General features: G+C 45.2%; 1 protein-coding gene across 4 annotated transcripts in view; it reads left to right on the forward strand.

Moving 5' to 3' along the window:
• SFR6 (sensitive to freezing 6) overlaps positions 1-20,131 on the forward strand; it is a 230,994-nt gene that overhangs the window by 63,274 nt on the left and 147,589 nt on the right. For 3 of the 4 annotated variants that reach the window (XM_087680205.1, XM_087680204.1, XM_087680206.1), the window contains 3 exons: positions 9,022-9,106; positions 9,224-9,898; positions 10,071-10,641. In XM_087680205.1, coding sequence (XP_087536331.1) covers positions 9,022-9,106; positions 9,224-9,898; positions 10,071-10,641 — 1,331 coding nt within the window. Of the gene's footprint in view, positions 1-8,999; positions 9,107-9,223; positions 9,899-10,070; positions 10,642-20,131 lie in introns of all 4 variants that reach the window. The other variant, XM_087680207.1, reaches the window with a different exon arrangement.

Genomic DNA, 20,131 nt, shown 5'->3' on the forward strand with positions numbered 1-20,131 from the left:
CATGCCCACATTCGGATCCATTGTGCACACTTCTCGCATGTATGGTGGGTACTCCGAGATCCAGCCCCAAGTGCAATCTATCCCCCAACCTACCCTTATTACATATCTTATCCATCTCCTAACACTACCACTCTTGTTACAATAGCTAAGAATGCCTTCACGGATAGGACTTGTTTTAATGGGTCGAATTTCATTACTAGGTCAACCTTCGTGCAACAAGTGCTTGAGTCCCAAGGCCTTTGGGACCTTGTTGTTGGTCTAAAGCCCGTGACAGACCTTCAATTAGTCCACCCTGACCATATCCGTCAATGGAGAGTCCGCAATGCCACAATCAATGTTAAGTTAATGTGGAGATCATGTCTTGAGTTTCACTCTCAGTTACTTTTCTACCAACATGGAGGCTTTTCCTTTGAGGCGGATCGTGCAGCATCTCTCTTGATGCTATCATGGCATTGACTTCTATCTTGTTCTTTGAGTTGGGGTGCTTCCTCACATCATGGTTCTCGGCACCACACGAAGACTGACATCCAACTCATCTTCCTTCTTTGGCGTCGACATCCAAGGTTGAGAAGGGGTTGCTACCATTCTTGGTATTCTAGAGGTTTTAGCAGTTGTCTTTGACATTGGCCTTTCGTCCCGTGTTGTACCTCCTCCTTTTGTATTGCATGATTTCATCATTTTTTTAAAGGGCAATTAGGCATGTGAACAAATTTTCCTTGAGGGACATTGTTCAAGTAGCACCTGTTGCATGAGCTTTTCATATCATGTAGCATATTCATTGTGCAGAGCAACACTAGCCGAATCCTAAGATGTTTTCATGGGCGGTTTGTACACCACACTACCATTACTTCATCACCCTTACATCATCATTGATACCCTTGAGTGGATGGGTGGCTTGTGTGCTTTGTGGTCGGTTGGATCTAACCATACTTTCTCATTCTCTCATATGGCACTTACTTAATTGACCGCAAATCATCTCTCAAAACACTTATTTTAAAAAAAAGTTCATTATGGTTTTATTTGCCTTTGCAAGACTTGGTTGGCCATTGGGCAGACAATGAGAACCTTTGTCCAATGCTGTGTCCTCTCTGGGTGACTACTTGGACTCCATTGGTAAGATAACTATTGCCTCTGTAGTCTTGGTAGGCCATTGGGTAGCCACTGTGCACCCTTTGTCCGATGCCTTGGTTGCTTTGGGATGGCATGCCTGTGGCAAAACTGGATTGGCTTTCCTTTCTAGCTTTATTTTGGGCCTGAGAGGGGGTATTGAGCTAACAACTATATAACATGTTGATTAGTCTCTTAAACAGGCCCAAAACATGCTTATTTGATGAAAAATGCAAAAATGGTGCATGGTTCGAGAGAGTTCCTATGAAACCCTAATTTGGGACGGTCCATCCACATCTATAAATCATAGTTATTGGAAACGCCCTGCAACATCACATTCTTACCATTTCATTGTTTCTGTTTTTGTGTGCATTTCCATTTCTGTTTTTGTCTTCTCATCTCTTTAGTTACGAAAAACTCCCTAAAACTCCAAAATTTTGCGGTTTTTGTTTCTGTTCCCATTTCCATTTCTCTTTCCGTTTCCTCATTTCCCATGATTATACTATAAATAGACAAGTTGCTTCCATTTAGTTTTCATCCTTTTGTGTAGTTTTCTTACTCTTCCGTGTAGATTTCAGCCATCAGCCACCTACCGTTTGTTGTCCAGCCATCACTGATTGCAGCCCATCACCATCTAGCCCTAGGCAGCATGTTTCCAGCCATCACCTTGCTGTTTGGAGGTCTCCATTTACTGCGTCAGCATAGCACCTGATTAGTTGCATTTGATATGAGGTGACAAGCTATTGCCGTCTCTTCCACTAGTGGACTACTGCAGTTTGTGCCATTTTGTTGTCCAACAAACTGCCTACATGTGCAGACACCTTTCCTCTTATCACATGACAATTTTGTGCCTTAGATGATCAGTTTTCAGCCTTTTGTGGTGGTACACTGCTGCGGTTACCAGCTTGCTGCCCTTCATTATTCAGTCCTCTCTCATCTCCGACTAGTGGTTACAGTACTTGGGATTTTTCTTTGATGGATGTCACTCTTTAACACTGTTGCTGTGCCCTTGGGCACTTTGTACACTCTTCATTCATTTACAATTTTCATTCACTTCAGAGTAGTGTTCTTTCTTTCTCCTTTTGCTTGTGTTTGTTTCTTGTTTGAGTTTTAAGTTTTGCTTTTAGGGTTTGAGTTTTGCACATGCGTGTTTGTATTGTTGTGTTTCTATTGTGGTCGTACACTTAGTGTTTCCTTAGTGCAAACCCTAATAGCTACTTCACAATTTTCTTCACACTGTCAACATGTAATAAGGGTCAAAGATTTAGGTATGTATCGTTGCCTATACATTGAGGCCTTATCATTTGTACTTTCATCACACATAACACACTCAAATCTATCTATTCAACATTAGCTTTATGTACTTAGTTGTCTCTCTCTCTCTCTCTCTCTCTCGTATTAGGAGAGAGAAGGATTGGTGGCCTCCCTACGGGATGGAATAGGGAGAAGTCCTCTCTAGAGGTTGAGCAAGATATCATCTTGGAAAGAGATGTACTAAAAACACACTTAAACAAGGTTGTCCCATTCATAGACTTGGGGGACCCTATCCACATTACCCCAAAGGATACACAAGCCAAGTTATGTACATGAACATGAGAGAGAAGGTAGCAATTATGAAACAAACTAAGTTCTTGCAAGGGATAAGAGTGTGGATCGTAGATGAGCTGACCTCCCTCCAACTCAAACATTGATTGATAGAAATAGCTAAAGTTAAAGAGGCAAGAAGGAATGGAAAATGGGTGGTATATAGAGGAGGAAAAGTAGTTATCAGAGATTTCTGCACTCCACCTCTTGAGAAGTGAATTTTCTTGTGATGTATTTCAACTATTCTTTACACTTGTAATGAAATCTAATGTTTGTAGTCAAAGATTTTATGAGTCATAAGAGCTTAGAATTTAGTATTTTTTCATATTTCCATGTTGCTTCTATGTGCTTACATGGCACTAATGCCGTGAAGTGGAATGTAATGAATTATTTGATTTATCCTATAGGTCAATTTTGGCTTGCAAAGGATGTTAATAGATCTTTCTTTCTCTCTCTCTCTCTCTCTCTCTCTCTTGTCATTGCCATTTCTCACACATGTCAATAGAGGGACGCATTGTCATGCCAGTGTACATGGATGTCTATCTCCCCCATGGGATACTTAGTGCTATTGGGTAGATACAGATATCATCACACCAGCTCAAGGTTGAGACATAACAATATATGCACATACATTTGTTAGTTATGCCACTAGGAGGTTGAGTTAGAGGAGCCCTTTATTTGCAGCTGTGCTCCATATCATTTCATTGCCTTTTCTAGAAGGGGTTTAGGCCCCTCCACAAGGTGATGGAGTAGGAGGATTGAAGATGCCTAGGACTGCTCCTATTGGAGGTCCAAACACACAGAGAAAATTTTGAGTAGAATAAAGACAAAGGTAGAGTGAGTAAGATAGTGGGCTTTTATAGGTTTCTTCAGTGCTAGCTCACCAGGCACTACCACTGTAGCAACACCACCACACCATTCACAAGTTAGAGGGGCCACAATAGACCAAGTAGCCACACTTTGTAGAGCACAATGCTCACCATCTTGTCGTTGCACTTGACATCTTGACCTTTGGAAAATCCGAGCCATCATCGATCACCATCCAAGTTGACTCAAACAAGTACCCCCTCTCTGTGAAACTTGATGTCTTGGACCATCTCATGACAAACATTATTGCCTTAAGGAGAGTGCAATGCTTCTAGAGAGTTCTATTGATCAAGCTGAGGTCCTCCAAGTCAACTGAAGTATTATTGAGAAAGAATTTTGTACATGATGGTAGCCTATACTTGTAGTCATTATCGTTGTAAGCATTAGTGTAGTTAGTCATTTTTGTTTTCATTGTTTTTCTTGACTTGAGATGACATTGTGAGATGCACTCATTTCTTTGTCTTATAGGCCATTGGGGCTTTTTGGAGATGCAGATATATATTTCTTTCACTCTCTCTTGGTCTGTCTGTCTGTCAGTCTCTCTCTCTTTGTTTGTCTGTCTGTCAGTCTCTCTCTCATGGTGTTCCATTTGCCATAATTGCTAGTCTTCACTTTTGGGTGTAAATAATTGCTTTAACATAGAAAGCACAACACGATCGTATGCCAAACACACATTGATAAAGAAACATAGTTAGGGTTAGGGTAATTCAAAGACAATGGACACAGTGAATGATAATGCATGAATGTTGAATATGATGCTCAATGCAGCAAACATACTATGCAGTGAAGAATGCTGAACCTAGAACTCTTGTGTCTCAAGTATTGGCATAGAGAGAATGAGCTGGAGAGTGGCCTGTACTCCTAACAGTTCTGGAAATGCAGCAGGCAGCCTCGGAGGTGTCTGGAAGCAGTAAACGCACATGCTATGTGTCATATTGGCAGATGAAGGAGCAAAAAACTGATCAGGCTGATGATGTGGCAGCTAGGGATGGCTCCAAAACAACAAAATGTGGCTGCAAAAAGGGTTGAATTAGGCAGGGCGGCAGTAGTCAGGCTGAAACGAAGCAGCGTGGGTGACGTGGGCTAACAGGTGGCAGCTGTGTAGGCAAAACACAGGCTGTAGGAGGCTGTACAGCTGCAAACACAGCCCTCTAGGGCTGGTAGATAGTAGGTGGCAGCTGAAACAGGTGTGGACAGCAGTTGCCTGGCTGGACAGTAGTGAGAAGAGGGCTGGAAGTAGTCACCAACAACAGCAGAAGGCTGGGCAGCAGGTGCCAGGCGGTAGGCAGGTGGACAGCTCTGGCGGAGATCTCCTTTGTGAATGGGGTGTCGATAGCAGAGAGATGGCACCTGCAAATTGCAAAAACGAGATTGGGCTGTGTGAAGGGCAGCTTGTCTATTATAGAAGGTTGGTTCCCCCAAATAGAGTTTGTGCTTATGGGACAAAGACACACTCTATGATCACATTTCTTTTTAATAAAGAGATTTAATTCATTAATGAAGCACGTTTTGGGGTTTTTTTCAAGTGTTAGCTCAACACTAGGCTCAAATATCCAACAATGGTATTAGATCATTGAGATTTGTATTTGTGATTTGGTTAATGCTATTGTTGTGAAGCCACTAGTTGAAAGCTTACATGGTGACTTCCTTCAAGAAATAATAAATCACAGTGACCAAAGGTGCACGACATTGGTCTCCCCTTTGTGCTAGAAGAGGGAGTTGTCAAGTAAGCCATTGTTTCCGTGGTGTTGAGAAACCTAGTCAATCAACACTTTTTTCTCCTTCATTCCTTTTTTGGTTTCCATTTATAGGCCAAAAAAGCTTTTTGGGTGCCACTTGAGAGAGCCGGGACGCCACTATAGTGACTGGGAGGCACGAAGATCGAGACAGTCAGTGTTCATTAGCAGTAGAGAGAGACAGAGAGTAGAGAGTGAGCACGTTTTGTGTGGGTACAATGATGAGTGTACCACTTTAGGTTTTTAGATATATATATATATATATATATATATATATATATATATATATATATATATATATATATATATATGAAAGTACAAGTGCTACGGGTGTGTTCACACTTGTGCACGTATGAAAGAGCACGATGGCCATTTATTCCCAACAACCTCCCACCTAAAGGCAATGTGCCTTAAGAAGAGAAAAGAATCAGCTAAGTCTAGGTATGTACAAAGTTGAAATACATATATCTATCCAACTCCCATCATCTGTCGGCAATGAGCAAACGGCTCTATTGGGAGACCCTTCGTGAGAAGGTTTGCAGGATTATCATCCTTATGTACTTTGACAAGCTCAATGCTCTTGTTGTTAAGTATATCTCTAATGAAGTCGCAGTTCACCTGTATGTGCTTTGTCTTTGCATGAAAGACGGGATTCCGTGCTAGCATGATAGCACTCTGACTATCACAATGGAGAACAAGTAACTCTATAATGCCAAGCTCTCCTACCAGACGTGAAAGCCATAAAGCCTCCTTGCATGCCTCAGTGGCAGCCACATACTCTACCTCTGTAGTAGACAATGCAACACACTTTTGTAGCTTGGAGATCCAAGAGATTGCTTCTCCTGTGAAGGTAAACACATACCCAGAAGTGGACTTTTTGCAATCCGTATGACCAGCATAGTCTGCATCCGTAAAGCCAACAATAGATGCCTTCTGCTTTCCAAAGGAGATGCATAACTCCTTTATTCCTTTCAGGTTTCTCATAATACCTTTCACTGCTTCCCAATGCTTTTTACAAGGGTTTGCCATGTATCTGCTTACCACTCCCACTGCAAAGGCAATGTCAGGATGTGTAGCGACCATAGCATACATCAAATTGCCAGGATCTAAAGCATATGGTATCTTGGCCATTTCAGCCTTCTCATCATCAGATGTAGGGCTATCCTCTGCACCGAGTTTCACATATGGAGGCAATGGAACCCCAATTGTTTTCCCCCCCTCCATATTGAAACGCTGCAAAACCTTGGGAATATACTCGTGCTGAGATAGATAGAGCAATCCTTTCGACCTATCTCTAAGTATTCGCATACCAAGAATGTGATTTGCATCACCAAGATCCTTCATGTCAAAGTTGCCATGAAGACTTTGCTTCAGTGAGTCCAAGGCATGAGTAGCCCTGCCAGCAATCAGCATGTCATCAACATACAAAACTAAGATAATCAAGCTGCCATCTGCTGCCTTCTTGGTGTACAAGTAGTGATCCACTTGACTTCTATGAAAACCTGGAGACTGCATGAATGTTTCAAACTTATGATACCATTCTCTTGGTACTTGTTTCAGCCCATACAAACTCATTTTGAGTTTACATACCATCTTCTCTTTCGCGTTTTCCACAAACCCTTCAGGCTGCTGCATATATATGTCTTCATGTAGATCACCATGTAAGAATGCGGTCTTTACATCCATCTGTATGAGCTCCATATCTTCAGCTACAACCTTCATTAGATATTTTGGCATTTTCTTCTTTGGTTGGTTGCCTAGCAATCGCCTTGATACCAGCCATCATCTTGGAGAGATTTCAGCATATCCTTCATCTTTGATAGCTCCTAAGGACCGTGCTTCACTCCCTCTACAGGTGACTATCCTTTCCTTCACCATTTGCCATTACCTTCAATATCCTATTATTGGAGGATTGCGTTTCGCTCCCTTCACTATGTAGATTCCCTTCATAAACACCTGATCAGATTAGACAATGCAGTCATCTTCATAGCTTCGGCTTTGTTGTATCAGCTTGGTCCACTTAGCATGATTTAGTGCTTCATCATTCATTATCATCTTCTTCTATGTTTTCTGTGAGTTTCTTCTTCTCTTTGTGTTTGCGGTTTACTTGTGTTTCTCCCCGCAAGTCCTATTGTCTCTCTGATATGGTCAAATTGCATACCATTCTCTCACACTATTTTGACATGATATTAGATTATACCTGTTATTTCGACATGTGGGAGTTATCTGGCTACCAATATCTCCATCTACAAAGGGTTTCTTTAGGGTTCTTGACAAGTAAAATGTTAGCCTCTCTATGTGTCTATGATAACATATTACTTAGTTGACTCTCTTCTTGGTTACTCTTATTGCACTCTTATGTTGCTTTAGGATTGCTCCTTAGGGGTGTGTTAGTGGAATTGGACCTCCTATTCCCTTATACACATGAAGATGCATAACAAGCATAGCACATGGTAGTTGGAGCGACCCATTTATTGTTGCTCACTTATGTACGTTGCATAGTATGCATTAGATCCCCATGGTGTGATAGGTATACATCAAAGTCTACGATGTAGTATAGGATTATGTGTAGTATTTAAAATGTTTAGATATTAGAATCTAAAATTGAAATTGTGTTTTGAAATTGTGGATGAATGTAGATACCCTCAAGCTCTTGGAAATCATGTCGAAATTGTAATTAAAGAGTGTGATCAAGAGGAGTAGAAAAATTTCTCAGACCTCTACAGGGAGGTAGAGAAGATAGATTGCGGTGTTTCACACCCATTCTTGATGAGCTTGGAGCATCATTCTTGATGAGCTTGTTTAGACTTGTGCTACTTGGTGTAGCATCAACATTTGTAGCACATGGTGGGGCCATTAGTGCTACACAAGGTGTGGATCTAGAGAGCCTAAGTATGATGATAAGGGCAATATCCTTAGTTTTTAGTGAGGATATTTGGCGAGATGTATGATGAATCCTCTATTACTTCTGATGGTTCTTCTAGTAGTGGCTATGAGATTGAGATAAGCATGTAGATTGTAGCCGCTCAATCCTATCATCCATGTACTGATGCCTCTTCTTCAATTGGCTTTTGCAAATTGCACCTATGTTTGAAGCTTCAAGGTAAATATTCTAAACATTTGAAATTTGTAGTTTTTTTGTTTAGGTCTCAACATTAAAATTTAAATATAGGTCTTAAATTGTGTCTTAAATGATGTGTGAGAACTTTTTTCATCAGACATAGGATCAGACATATGTTTGAGGATTGTTAGTTTGACTAGCACCATAGTAGCATTGGACAATCCTAATAGGAGGCAAATGGATGTGACAACCATGCAGAGTGGGGCATGACTGTATAGTTTAAGAGAATGATCCAGCGAAACCTTATGTTTGAAGGAATCCTAGTGTTGAGCATGAAACATGTTTCATCTATCCAATCTAAGATAGAACAATTTGATCTAGCATGGGTGTAGAATCTTGGGACGTTTGTAGATGAGTGTTGCGTTAGCTCTACCTTTTCTAGTTCTTTTGATTGTTGATGAAAGCTATTTTATTTGTGATGGCATAAATTCAGGAGAAGCCCTCCAAGAAATCAGCTGGTCGACTCTTTTATTTTCATGCATGTTTCATGCAAACAAGTCGCTTGTTGCCTTTTTAAAAATTTCATTTTTAAAAAATTCCTTATACGAAGACTGGCAGTCTTTTTTTGAGTTCACCCTCTACAGTTATATGCTATTATGTTTCCAGTACCGTTGGAGCTCAAATTCAACAAGTAGCTTACCCAAGTCATCTTTTGAGGATAGATTTATTTCACACCAGCCTCGAGCAACAGGTAGTGTTGATTAGACATGCAGGCAAGGGCTACTTTGAATAAAATTGTTCTTAAACATTACATACTTATGCAGAGTGTTCTCATACCTTTCTTAATTTGTGAATTATGTTGATGCAGCTCGTTGGCCAAATTTTCTTTGCATATGCTCGGTTTTTACATCAGGATCTGTGCAGCTACACTGGTATCAAAGGCCTCCATTACAATCAGCTGCAGCTAAACATTGGATGTCCACAGGCAAAGGAGTATTAGGAGCTGGGCCCAGTGGTATGATATCAGCTGATGCTATTGTAAACGAATCAGGTGCGTTGTTTGTTGCAGGGGTTCCTATCGGCAATCCTTCAACGGTTGTAATCTGGGAAGTTAGTCCACTGCTCGTGAACAGCCAAGGAAACACTCAGCAAGCCACATTTGGAGCAGCCAACACTACATCAACTCCGATTTTCATTTCTACATCCTGGCCTGGAATTTCTGCATTGCCTGCCTTTTTATTGAGTTGGCATGATGGCTCTTGGGTTGAAGGTAAAGAAAATGTGCAAGGAACAGGAATCACAGTACACCATGCTGAAGGCAAGCCTGGCAATATTTCTGCTAACTCAAAATTACGACAGCCTCATCTTGGTGTTGATGATGGGGATGGTCCGATGTTACAGTGTTGCCCTGTGTCAAATCTCTCAGCATATGTGGCTCCAGATTCCTCCCAGTCAACAACAACAGGATGGGGTTCAGGAGTTGGTGCTGTTGCATTTGATCCATCAAAAGGAGGCTCTGCTTTGGTGGTTTTAATAGTCGAAGGTAGGGGTCAGGCCAATTGTACTACTATCTTGTCTCAAGTTTTTTGCATACATTTTGAGTACCAGGAGTCTGCAGTTTACTAGCTTCACTTGTGGGATTCTCTGCTAAAAAAGCTGTGTGAAAAGACTTGTTCTATGACCATTTCTAAAATGCAATAGTGCAATAACTGCAGGCCATTATTTTTCACCTAATCCTGAAGAGGGACCTTCTCTTACTGGATACAGAGTGCAGCGATGGGAGAGCTCAGGACAACAAGTGAGTGTACATCAACTTTTCGAGCCAACTGTCACAAGCTATGCAGGTGCATCACATCCAACAATGACAATGTGGAAATCCACTGTGGAAAAGAGCATTCCATTTGTGAAAGCTTCAATGACAGGAGAAACACTAGAAACACAATCTGTTGTTATGAATGGTCAATCATATGATGCAGACCGACCAACGACTGTGAGGCCTCGCCCACAACTTGTATTTTCATCTCATGGAGCTGAACTTGGCGCAGCAACTGCTTGTGGAGGTGTCTACACCTATTGTGGCTCTAGCCTCACTCCTTTTGACAACTACTACCTCGAAGTTGGCATTTTAGGTGCTACCCCAGCCTTCTCTCCAACGGGATGCTGCTTGGGCACAGTTTGGCATGACAACAAAAGGGATTGTAGTGTTTTAAAAATCATACGTGTTAGTCCACCTGCGATTCCTAGTGGCCCTAATTCGACCTCTTGGGAGCGTGGATTGGCTGACAGGTATTTTACAAGCTGGACAATGACTTTGAAACTATGACAACAAAACATCTTAAATGCAGGTCTACTGTTGGCAAGAAGAATGAATTTCATGGCAAAGGGAAAATGTGGGATGCTTCTGTAGTAGAAAGTGTCATCAAGTTTTTTTTTCTTTTTTGTGTTTCAGTTGGAAAGTGGTTACAGATTCAATGCATTATCTCAATGCTGTGTAGCTGGAACACAACCCTCATGTCCGATGGTGTCCGATTAGTACTGTCCGATACTAGTACGGTACTAATCGGACTAATTAATCTTGGACCTACGTTTGATGCTACATCTGATGAAAAAAACTGTACATATAAATTTAATACCTAAACTGAATGTTGGGACTCAAAGTAATACACTTTAAACATTTAGAGACTTTATACTAGAAGTTTACATATTCAGAGCTTGAGGATAGAGAGGATGGCCAATGGAGAGCTTGAAAGTGGAGGTAGGGTGGAGATATGGCAAAGGAGAGCTTGAGGGAGTGGGATTAGAGAGCATGAGGAGAGAGAGTTTGAGAATAGAGGGCTTAAAAGTTGAGCTTGAAATTTGAATTTGAAATTGGAGAGGGAAAGAGAGGGAGGGAGTATCCTGCTAGAAGGGAGGCAATGGAGAGAGAGAGAGAGAGAGAGAGAGAGAGAGAGAGAGAGAGAGAGAGAGAGAGAGAGAGATTCAAAGGAGAGAGGTTGGTCGATGGCGCCTTGTCGTCTGCGTGCCCCGTCGCGCCGTCTGAATGCCCGTCGTCTGACTGCCCGTCGCGCCCCCGTCGTCTGACTGCCCGTCGCGCCCTGTCGTCTGCGCGCCCTGTCGCCTGAGTGGCCCGTTCCCTGCGCGCCCAGTCGCCTGACTGCCCCGACGCCTGCGCGCCCCCTCGTCCACGAGCCAGGTTGCCCCGTCGCCACGTCGCCTAGTCCTGTCCCTGCCCTCGCCTGACCTGCGCACCCTGACAGTGCGCACCGTTGACGCCTGGAGCTTGTCTGCCTGTCCCGTCCCTGTTTGCCTGTGCCTGCCGGATCCGGCTTGCCTGACGACCGCCCACCTGCGCTGCCTGTGCTCGTTTCCTCTGCGTCAGTGTGGCTGTGGCCCCATCGACGCCTGCGAGACGCTGCCCTCGCCAGTCAGCCACCGTGGTGGTTGCCCCAGACTTTTAACGCCTGCAACCTGTTCGTGTGACGTCCTGAGGGTTGTCCTCCGCCATGTGCAAACCCAGCTTACAGGGGTACCGATTTCCAACTCAGCCGACAGTGATCTGCACTGTGCGTCAGTCCTCCTTCGAGATCAGCTCGTCATACACGATGGCTGGTTTGGATCTGGATTTCATAGACCAAACGGTGGCAGCGCTTGGCCCGGATTCTGATGCTGAGGAACCGGAGGATATGGTTCCGTGCCCTGAAGAGATGCCCCCGGGTCCTGACATCCAGCGTGCAGGTAAACGTACCAAGCATACCTCGGAAGAGATAGGTGTTATTCAGGATCGTTCCTATGCGCAGGTTGCTTCGGATTCTGTGGACTCCCAGGAGGTGGACTGGGAGCATCTGCTGGAATTTGCCAACACTTTGCTTGGCGAATATGTTCAACATAATCAGGAAGCCTTCTCTGACTCTGCACCTGAAGATGTTCTGGAAGCTACCGTTGACCCCAAAACTGTCCTCCGCTCCTTTTCGGTGTTCTATGATCGAGCTGTAATACTCTTCTTCACTGGTCGAATCCCGTTGCTTTCCCGTATTCACCAATGGCTGCAGAGTCTGCTACAAGGGGAATGTGTTGAAGAGATTTTTGTTGGGTCCCGAGGTTTTTTTGAGGTCCTCTTGAAAACGGAGACGCACCGTGCTGCTCTGCTGTCTAAACTGCCTTTGTTTTTTGATCGTCGGTTGGTTCATGTGGTTCCATGGCGCCCGATGGCCGATTTTCAGCGCCTCCTGCAACGTGAATGCCCTGTGTGGGTAGAAGTGGAAAATTGTCCGGCTGTTTATTGGCCGCTATTGAAGGATGCTATGGCCGCTGTGGGCACGGTTCTGGTCCCTCCCAGTCTCAGGGCTGTGAATCGCAACCGCTTGTGCATGTTATGGGATACTGCAAGGAAACGCCCTGCTTGGTTACGCCTCAATTGCTCTGGCATGCATCCGTTACACTTTCGTTTGAAATGGGGCAATTTTGCAGGCCATTGCTTTTCCTGTGGACAGTTGGGGCACTTTATGGCCGAATGCCTAGAGGAGCAACACATTTCAGATGCGGGCCATGTTGCTCCGCCCATGGAAGATATGGTGTGTGATGCTCCGTCGCTAGATACTATCCACCCGCCCCAAGTTCTGGCCAAAGGTAAAAGACAGGTTTCGGGTCTGGATTCCCGTGCCACTGATTGGGTTGAAGTCCGTGCAAAAAAAGGCAACAGGATTGTTGCTGGCATGGAGCGTACTGTGCCTACTACCTCCCAAGATTCCATGCGTACATATATGCGCAGGAAGGAAATGTTGTCTCCCGAGCGCTCTGCTCCTGCTATGGTTTCCTCAGCCCCCCGTCCTCAGCCCGCCAAGAAAATGTATTCGGATCGTCTAAAGGGTCCACCTGCAAAGCTGGCTTTTGATACCAGAGGCAACGTCATTACCCCGTGGGACGGTCGTTATCCACGTTCCAACCCCAAGCAAGCAGATATGCCGTCTACTTCCAAATCTGGTCCTCAGAACTCTTTTGCGGTGTTGGCAGATTTCTTGGATGAGGGAGTCCTGGACATTCTCGCCGACAAAGTCAAATCGAGGCAAGCTGTGTCTCGTACCTGATTGTGTTTTGCATACACATGAAAATAGCCACGTGGAATGTGAGAGGAATTTGTTCATGCCATGTGGACTGCATTGTATGAGAATCAATGGGATGTCCTGTGCGCTGTGGAGCACAAGAGTCACAGTGACGCCGGAAAAGTTGTGGATTGCCATGGCTTTCGTTTGTTCTATGCAGGAACACAGGCCATGCATTATTTGGGTGTGCTCATGATTGTACATGCCAAATATCAGCCTGTTCTTATTAAAAATGATGTTCATGGCCGCTTTTTGGTGGTTGAAATTTTACTCGAAGGGGAAATCTTATGGTTACTTGGCCTCTATGCTCCGAATGATTCGTTATCTCGCCGGGAGCTTTGGCAGACTTTGCGGACTTCCTTGTCACTTGGTAGACGGGGCTTCTTCATGGGGGATTTCAATATGTGTGTTGATTCTTCCCAGTCCACATCGGAGCACTCGGTAATGGATGCGCCGGAAAGTCGTAGGTGGCACGAGTTGGCTCTTGCTGTTCTTAAGCAAGATCTCTGGTCCTGGCTACACCCGTCTTCTACAGGCTTTACTTTCCATTCGGCCCAGTATGCAACAACATGGTCGCGGTTGGACCGTATATATATCATGCAGAATGATGATTTTCTGCCTGAGATGCTTGAAATAAAAGTGCTGCAGCAATATGCCTTGTTGGACCATTTCCCTCTGCAGTTCGAGTTGCTTGCACAACCCATTGCACCTTTTAAGCAATTTCTGGAGAGACTCCCTTTGCGTTTCAACTCGTCCTACTTGAAGCATGTAATTTTTCAGGACTATATGTAGCAATTGCTTGACAGATTCTTCTTGGACTTTTCCTCTCAGGGCACTGCGGCATTTGAAAGATTGCTTTCTAATGTGCAGCGGGTTGCTCGGCAGTATGGGATCTATCATGCCTCTCTTTGTCGGTGCCGTCGACAGGCCGCGGAGGATTTGCTGGTTTTGGTTCGCTCCCTGCTGGTGGACACTCCGGACGATGCATTTCTGCTTGCACTGGCCATGCGGGTGGCCGATCTTATTAAAGACTTTCAGTTAAAATCGTATCAGCAGGCCAAATTGCAACATGTGACAGAGACTTTGCAAGATAGTGCATGTCAGACCCATAAGTTCTTTCGAGCTCTCCATGCCTCTCCTGCTCGAGAGAATATGACCAGACTCGAGGATGTAGGAGGCCACCTTATCCTGGATCCACAGACTATTGTGCATATGTGCAGGAATTATTTCCGTGACCTTCTCGGTTTCGCTTCTCCACCTTCAGCCCAAACTACTCAGGCCCGTTCGGTTTTTTATGACTTGGTCCGCAATCAGCTTCCGCAGGACATGCAAGCTACTATGGAGTCAGATATTGGTGAAGTAGAGGTTATGGACGTCTTGTTACACTTGCCCAAAGATAAAAGTCCGGGTTGGGATGGTCTTACCAATGAGTTCTTTGAAGCTTTCGCTACCCAACTGGTGAAACCATTACAGGCTTTGTTTCAGCAGGTGTGGGAAACGGGGATCATGCCTCCCTCATGGAAACAAGGACTTATTAAACTCCTTCCAAAAGTTCCTTCGCCATCTAAGTTGACACAGTGGCGCCCAATTTCTTTGATGGGTTCCATGTACAAAATCTTTTCCAAAGTAATGGCGAATCGGCTCCATAAGCATCTCCCTGCCCTTGTGCACCCTCTCCAGTATGGTTTCATTAAGGGCCGAAATATTCTACACAATGTTTTGAATGCCCAATTGGCCATTGATTATGCCAGGCATTCTAATCAGGAGGTAGTACTGATTCAACTGGACCTGGAAAAGGCTTTTGACTATCTGGATTGGTCTTTCGTTGCTGAACTTATGTCTGCTATGGGCTTTGGTGCTCGGATGTCTCGTCTGATCTACACCATTAGTGCTGCGGCGTCTTCGCGAGTCATGCTGAACGGAGGTGTTACTGAGCCATTTGTCCTTGCCCGTTCTGTCAGACAGGGGTGCCCGTTGAGCCCTTTATTCTTTGCTCTTGTGACACATCCAGTTCTTTCCATGTTATCACATATGGCCGCCTCTTCTCAGTTGGCCGGACTGTCGCTTCCTACAGGACAACACTTCATTAGCCAATCCCTGGCGGATGATACCTTTATGATTTTGCGTGCGGACAAGGATAACCTTCGAAAAGCATTGGATGTTTGGGGTCTCTTTGGTCAGGCGTTAGACCTTCGTATCAATGCGCTCAAATCAGTCATTCTAAGCTGCACGGAGTCGGATTTGCAGTCCTTGGACTGGCAGGGTCTGGTTGTTCCTCGTGGCTCCATTGTCCGGCATCTTGGCTACCCTTTGGGTGTTGATGTTCCTCCAAAGCAGCTTCTGCAGTGGATTTCTCAGAAAATGGTGGCTAAGTTTATGTATTGGAAGTCTCAGGCTTGGCCCTTCCATGTTCGCCTCAAAGTAGCCCAGATAATTATGTTGCCAATGCTCACCTATTTCTTGCCATTGTTGCCCTGGACTACTAAGACTCTGAATGCTCTTACTCAGTCTATTCGCTTCATGCTATGGAAGAAGGACTCATTGCATGCAGGTATTTCCTGGATCTCGTGGTCGCATGCGTGCACCCCCAAACGCATGGGTGGCGGAGCTATTTTAGATGCCCAAACTCACATGCAGGCACTTCGTTGGTCTCTTTTCCGCGCCATGTGCTCGGATCATCATTCGTGGGTCGCTATAGCCCGTTATTTCCTTGAGGGCCATGGGCTTCTGCATGGCAATACCCAAATCTGGAGTTCTTGGTGGCATATTCTTAATGCTGATTCACGGTTCTCGAGTTCTTCTTCATCGCTGCTTACTCATTTGGTATGTTCCTGGAAACACGTCCTTCAAAAGGCTCAGTGGCATCCCACGGAGGATCGCTTGGCTACTAACTCTTTTCAATTGGAATTACTGGCAGTCTCGCGTTTACTTTCGTGGGAAGGTAAACATGAGCTTAGACCACAATTCAACGGGATGGCACGTTTGGGCTTGTCTTCGGTTGCGGATGCCACCGTTGCCAGTCGCAATGTGCTTATATCGTTTCGTACAGCTAGGAGGCTTTTCAGGATCCCTCGTGGATATAGGCCTTTATGGGAACAGCTTTTGACGGTGCTCCAGAGCAGACAACCCTTTCCTGCTCTTGCTTCGGATCATCCCTGGCAGGATTGGGACCTACAAGGCCGGCTGAATTTGAGCAAAGCTTCTGCTAACCAAGTGTATCATCTTCTGATTAAAGATCATCAATGGCTAGTTACTAAAGCGAATACTTTATGGGGATTGCGTAAATCCCGGTCATGGTGGAGGGCAACTGTGATGGAGGGCTGGTTGAACAAGACACCCTTTAAATATAAAGTCTTTCTTTGGAGAGTGATGATTGGGGGTCTTCCGCTTGCTTCGGCTCTTTCCAAGCGACGAATCACCAATGGCACCTGTTTCTTTTGCACCACTACTATGGAATCCGCCCGCCACCGATTTATTTCTTGCCCCGTCGCTAAGAAAGTCTGGTTATTTTTGTCGGCTGTTTGGCGAGGGGTGGTTGGTATCACCCTGCGCCCCTTTGATTGGGTTTTTGGCCAGCCCAAATACTCTACTCCCGCACAGCCACATATGAAGCTCATGTATCACTTTCTTCGATACTGGGGCTGTTGGCATAACTGGACTATTCGGAATGCTTTTCTGTTTGACTCCGCCTCTAATGTTCAGCGGCATATTGTGAGGCTTAAGGGCCTCTTGTATTGGCAGTTAGCTCTTCTCCATCGTTCTGATTTGCTCTCTACGGAGGACTTCCGTCCCTGGCATATGGCAATTTCCTCCGCATCCTTGCCATGACATTGTAACTTGTAGTTCTTAGAACCTCTTCACATGATGGCTTGGATTGTCGTCATGTATCTTGTAATCAAGTAATCTTGTATTTTTTTCGTAATTAATACAGTTACCTTTTACGAAAAGAGAGAGAGAGAGAGAGAGAGAGAGAGAGAGAGAGAGAGATGGATTGCGATGTCGGACCTGGCGCCCCCGTGTCGTCGCTTGCTGCACCCCGCTTCATCGTCCGCCTGCTGCGCGCTGTCGGCGGCTGGCTCTGGCCACGACTGAGCCCGCCAGGCAGTCCCGTCGCCTCTGGTTGCCTGCTGCACACCAGGTCGCTTCGTTAGGCTGCGCCACCTATGCTGAAACCCGGTACGCTCTCGCTGCTGTCACGTCTGCCCTCCGTGCTTGGTCTGCTGCTGGTGGGTGCCTGCAAAGACCATCTTGTGGTGACGCGCGCGGGAGAGAGACACATAACCAGGGAGCATGCGACGGAGTCTCGACACAGAGTACAGAACTGACCTATCCCTGTACAGCGAGCGAGAGAGAGAGTGAGCGAGAGTGAGAAAGTACGAGAGTGAGAGACAGAGAGAGAGGATAGAAGCATGGCTGGGCTGGATATGGCTTTTATCGACCAAACGGTGGCAGCCCTTGGTCCGGATTCTGATACAGAGGAACCGGAGGATATGGTTCCTTGCACAGAGGAGATGCCTCATGGTTCTGACTGTCCGCCTGCGGGCAAACGCTCCAAGCATACTTCCGAAGAGACAATGGGTCATCAGGAACGTTCTTATACTCAAGTTGCCTTTGATTCTATGGATTCGCAAGAGATTGACTGGGAGCATTTTCTAGAGTTTGCCAATACTCTGCTTAGCGATTATGTCCAGCATAATCATGAAGCTTTTTCTGACTCGGGAACGGAAGAAGTTCTGGAAGCCACGATGGATCCGAAAACTGTCTTGCGCTCTTTTTCGGTGTTTTATGACCGTGCGGTTATACTCTTCTTCACTGGCAAGATTTGAGTGCTTTCTCATATTCGCCAGTGGATGCACCATTTACTACAAGGGGAGTGTATTGAGGAGATCTTTGTTGGGCCCCGAGGCTTCTATGAGGTGCTGCTGAAATCGAAGAAGCATCGGGCTGAGCTCCTTTCCAAACTGCCATTGTTCTTTGATCGTTGTTTGGTCCATGTTGTGCCATGGCGCCCTATGGCAGACTTTCAACGCCTGTTTTAGCGTGAATGCCCGGTATGGGTTGAAGTGGAAAATTGTCCGGCTGTCTATTGGCCGTTGTTAAAGGATGCCATGGCCATTGTGGGAACAATGCTGGTCCCCCCAAGCCTGCGGGCAATGAATCGAAACTGTTTATGTATGTTATGGGACACTGCCAGGAAAAGGCTTGCGTGGCTTCGCCTTAATTGCTCCGGCATGCATCCTTTGCACTTTCGCTTGAAATGGGGCAACTTTGCAGGACATTGCTTTTCGTGTGGAAAATTGGGGCATTTTATGGCCGAATGCCCAGAGAGGCATCCGTCTTCAGATGATGCGTATGTTGTGCTGCCTATGGATAACATGGTGCTTGATGCTCTGTTACAAGAGGCCAGCCAGCCACCTAATGTTTTGGATAAAGGTAAACAGCAGGTCTTAGGTTTGGATTCCCGTAGCAATGACTGGCTAGAGGCACGTCCCAAAAAATGTAAAAAGTTGGATGCTGGCCTGTCGGATTCTGGGCCAACTGTTTCATAGGATTCCGTGCGTATGTATATGCGCAGGAAAGAAATGTTCTCTTCACAGCAAGCTGCACGTACTATGGTTCCTTCTGCTCCCCGTAATCAGTCTACGAGGAAAGCATATACAGACGGTCCAAGGGGCCCACCTGCTAAGTTGGCATTTGATACTAGAGGTAATGTGATTACACCTTGGGATCGTCGTTATCCTCGCTCCACCCCCAAGGCCGTGGATATTCCATCTACCTCTAAAGCTGGCCATCAGAGTTCTTTCGTAGTGTTAGCTGATTTTCTGGATGAGGGTGTCCTTGACATTCTAGCAGAAAAGGTTAAATCGAGGCAAGCGGTGCCTCGTTCTTGATTTTCTTTTTGAAGATATATGAAGATAGCCACGTGGAATGTGCGAGGCATTTGTTCTCGCCATAAGCAACATGCCATATGAACTGTCTTGCATGAGAATCAGTGGGATGTCTTGTGTGCGGTTGAGCACAAGAGTCACGGTGAAGCAGGGAAAGCTGTGGATTGCCATGGATTTCGCTTGTTTTATGCAGGGACACATGCTATGCATTATTTTGGTGTGCTTATGATTGTCCATGAAAAATATCAGCTTGTCCTTATTAAAAATGATGTACAGGGCCGATTTGTAGTAATTGAAGTGCTATTTGAAGGAGAGATCTTATGGTTGTTGGGCCTCTATGCTCCAAATGACCCTTTATCCCGACAGCATCTTTGGAAGACTTTGCAGAGCGCCACGTCACTTGGTAAAAGGGGTTTTTTGATGGGTGACTTCAATATGTGTGTTGACTCTTCACAGTCCACTTTAGGGCATTCGGTGATGGATGCTCCGGCAAGTCGGGTGTGGAATGCCTTTGCTCTTGCGGTACTTAAGCAAGATCTATGGTCTTGGCTCCACCCTTCTTCTATAGGGTTTACTTTTCATTCCGCACAGTATGCAACTACATGGTCGCGGTTGGATCGAATGTACATCATGCAGGATGATGATTTTCTTCCTGAGATGCTGGAAATGAACGGCTTGCAGCAATATGCCTTGTTGGACCATTTCCCTCTCTAGCTTGAGATACTTGCACAACCCATTGCACCTTTTATGCAGTTGCTGGATAGACTCCCTTTACGTTTCAACTCATCT

Source organism: Lygodium microphyllum, chromosome 6 (genome assembly GCF_053477565.2).
Source record: "Lygodium microphyllum isolate KBCC chromosome 6, Lygodium_microphyllum_v1.1.10, whole genome shotgun sequence".
NCBI classification, from domain to species: Eukaryota; Viridiplantae; Streptophyta; class Polypodiopsida; order Schizaeales; family Lygodiaceae; genus Lygodium; species Lygodium microphyllum.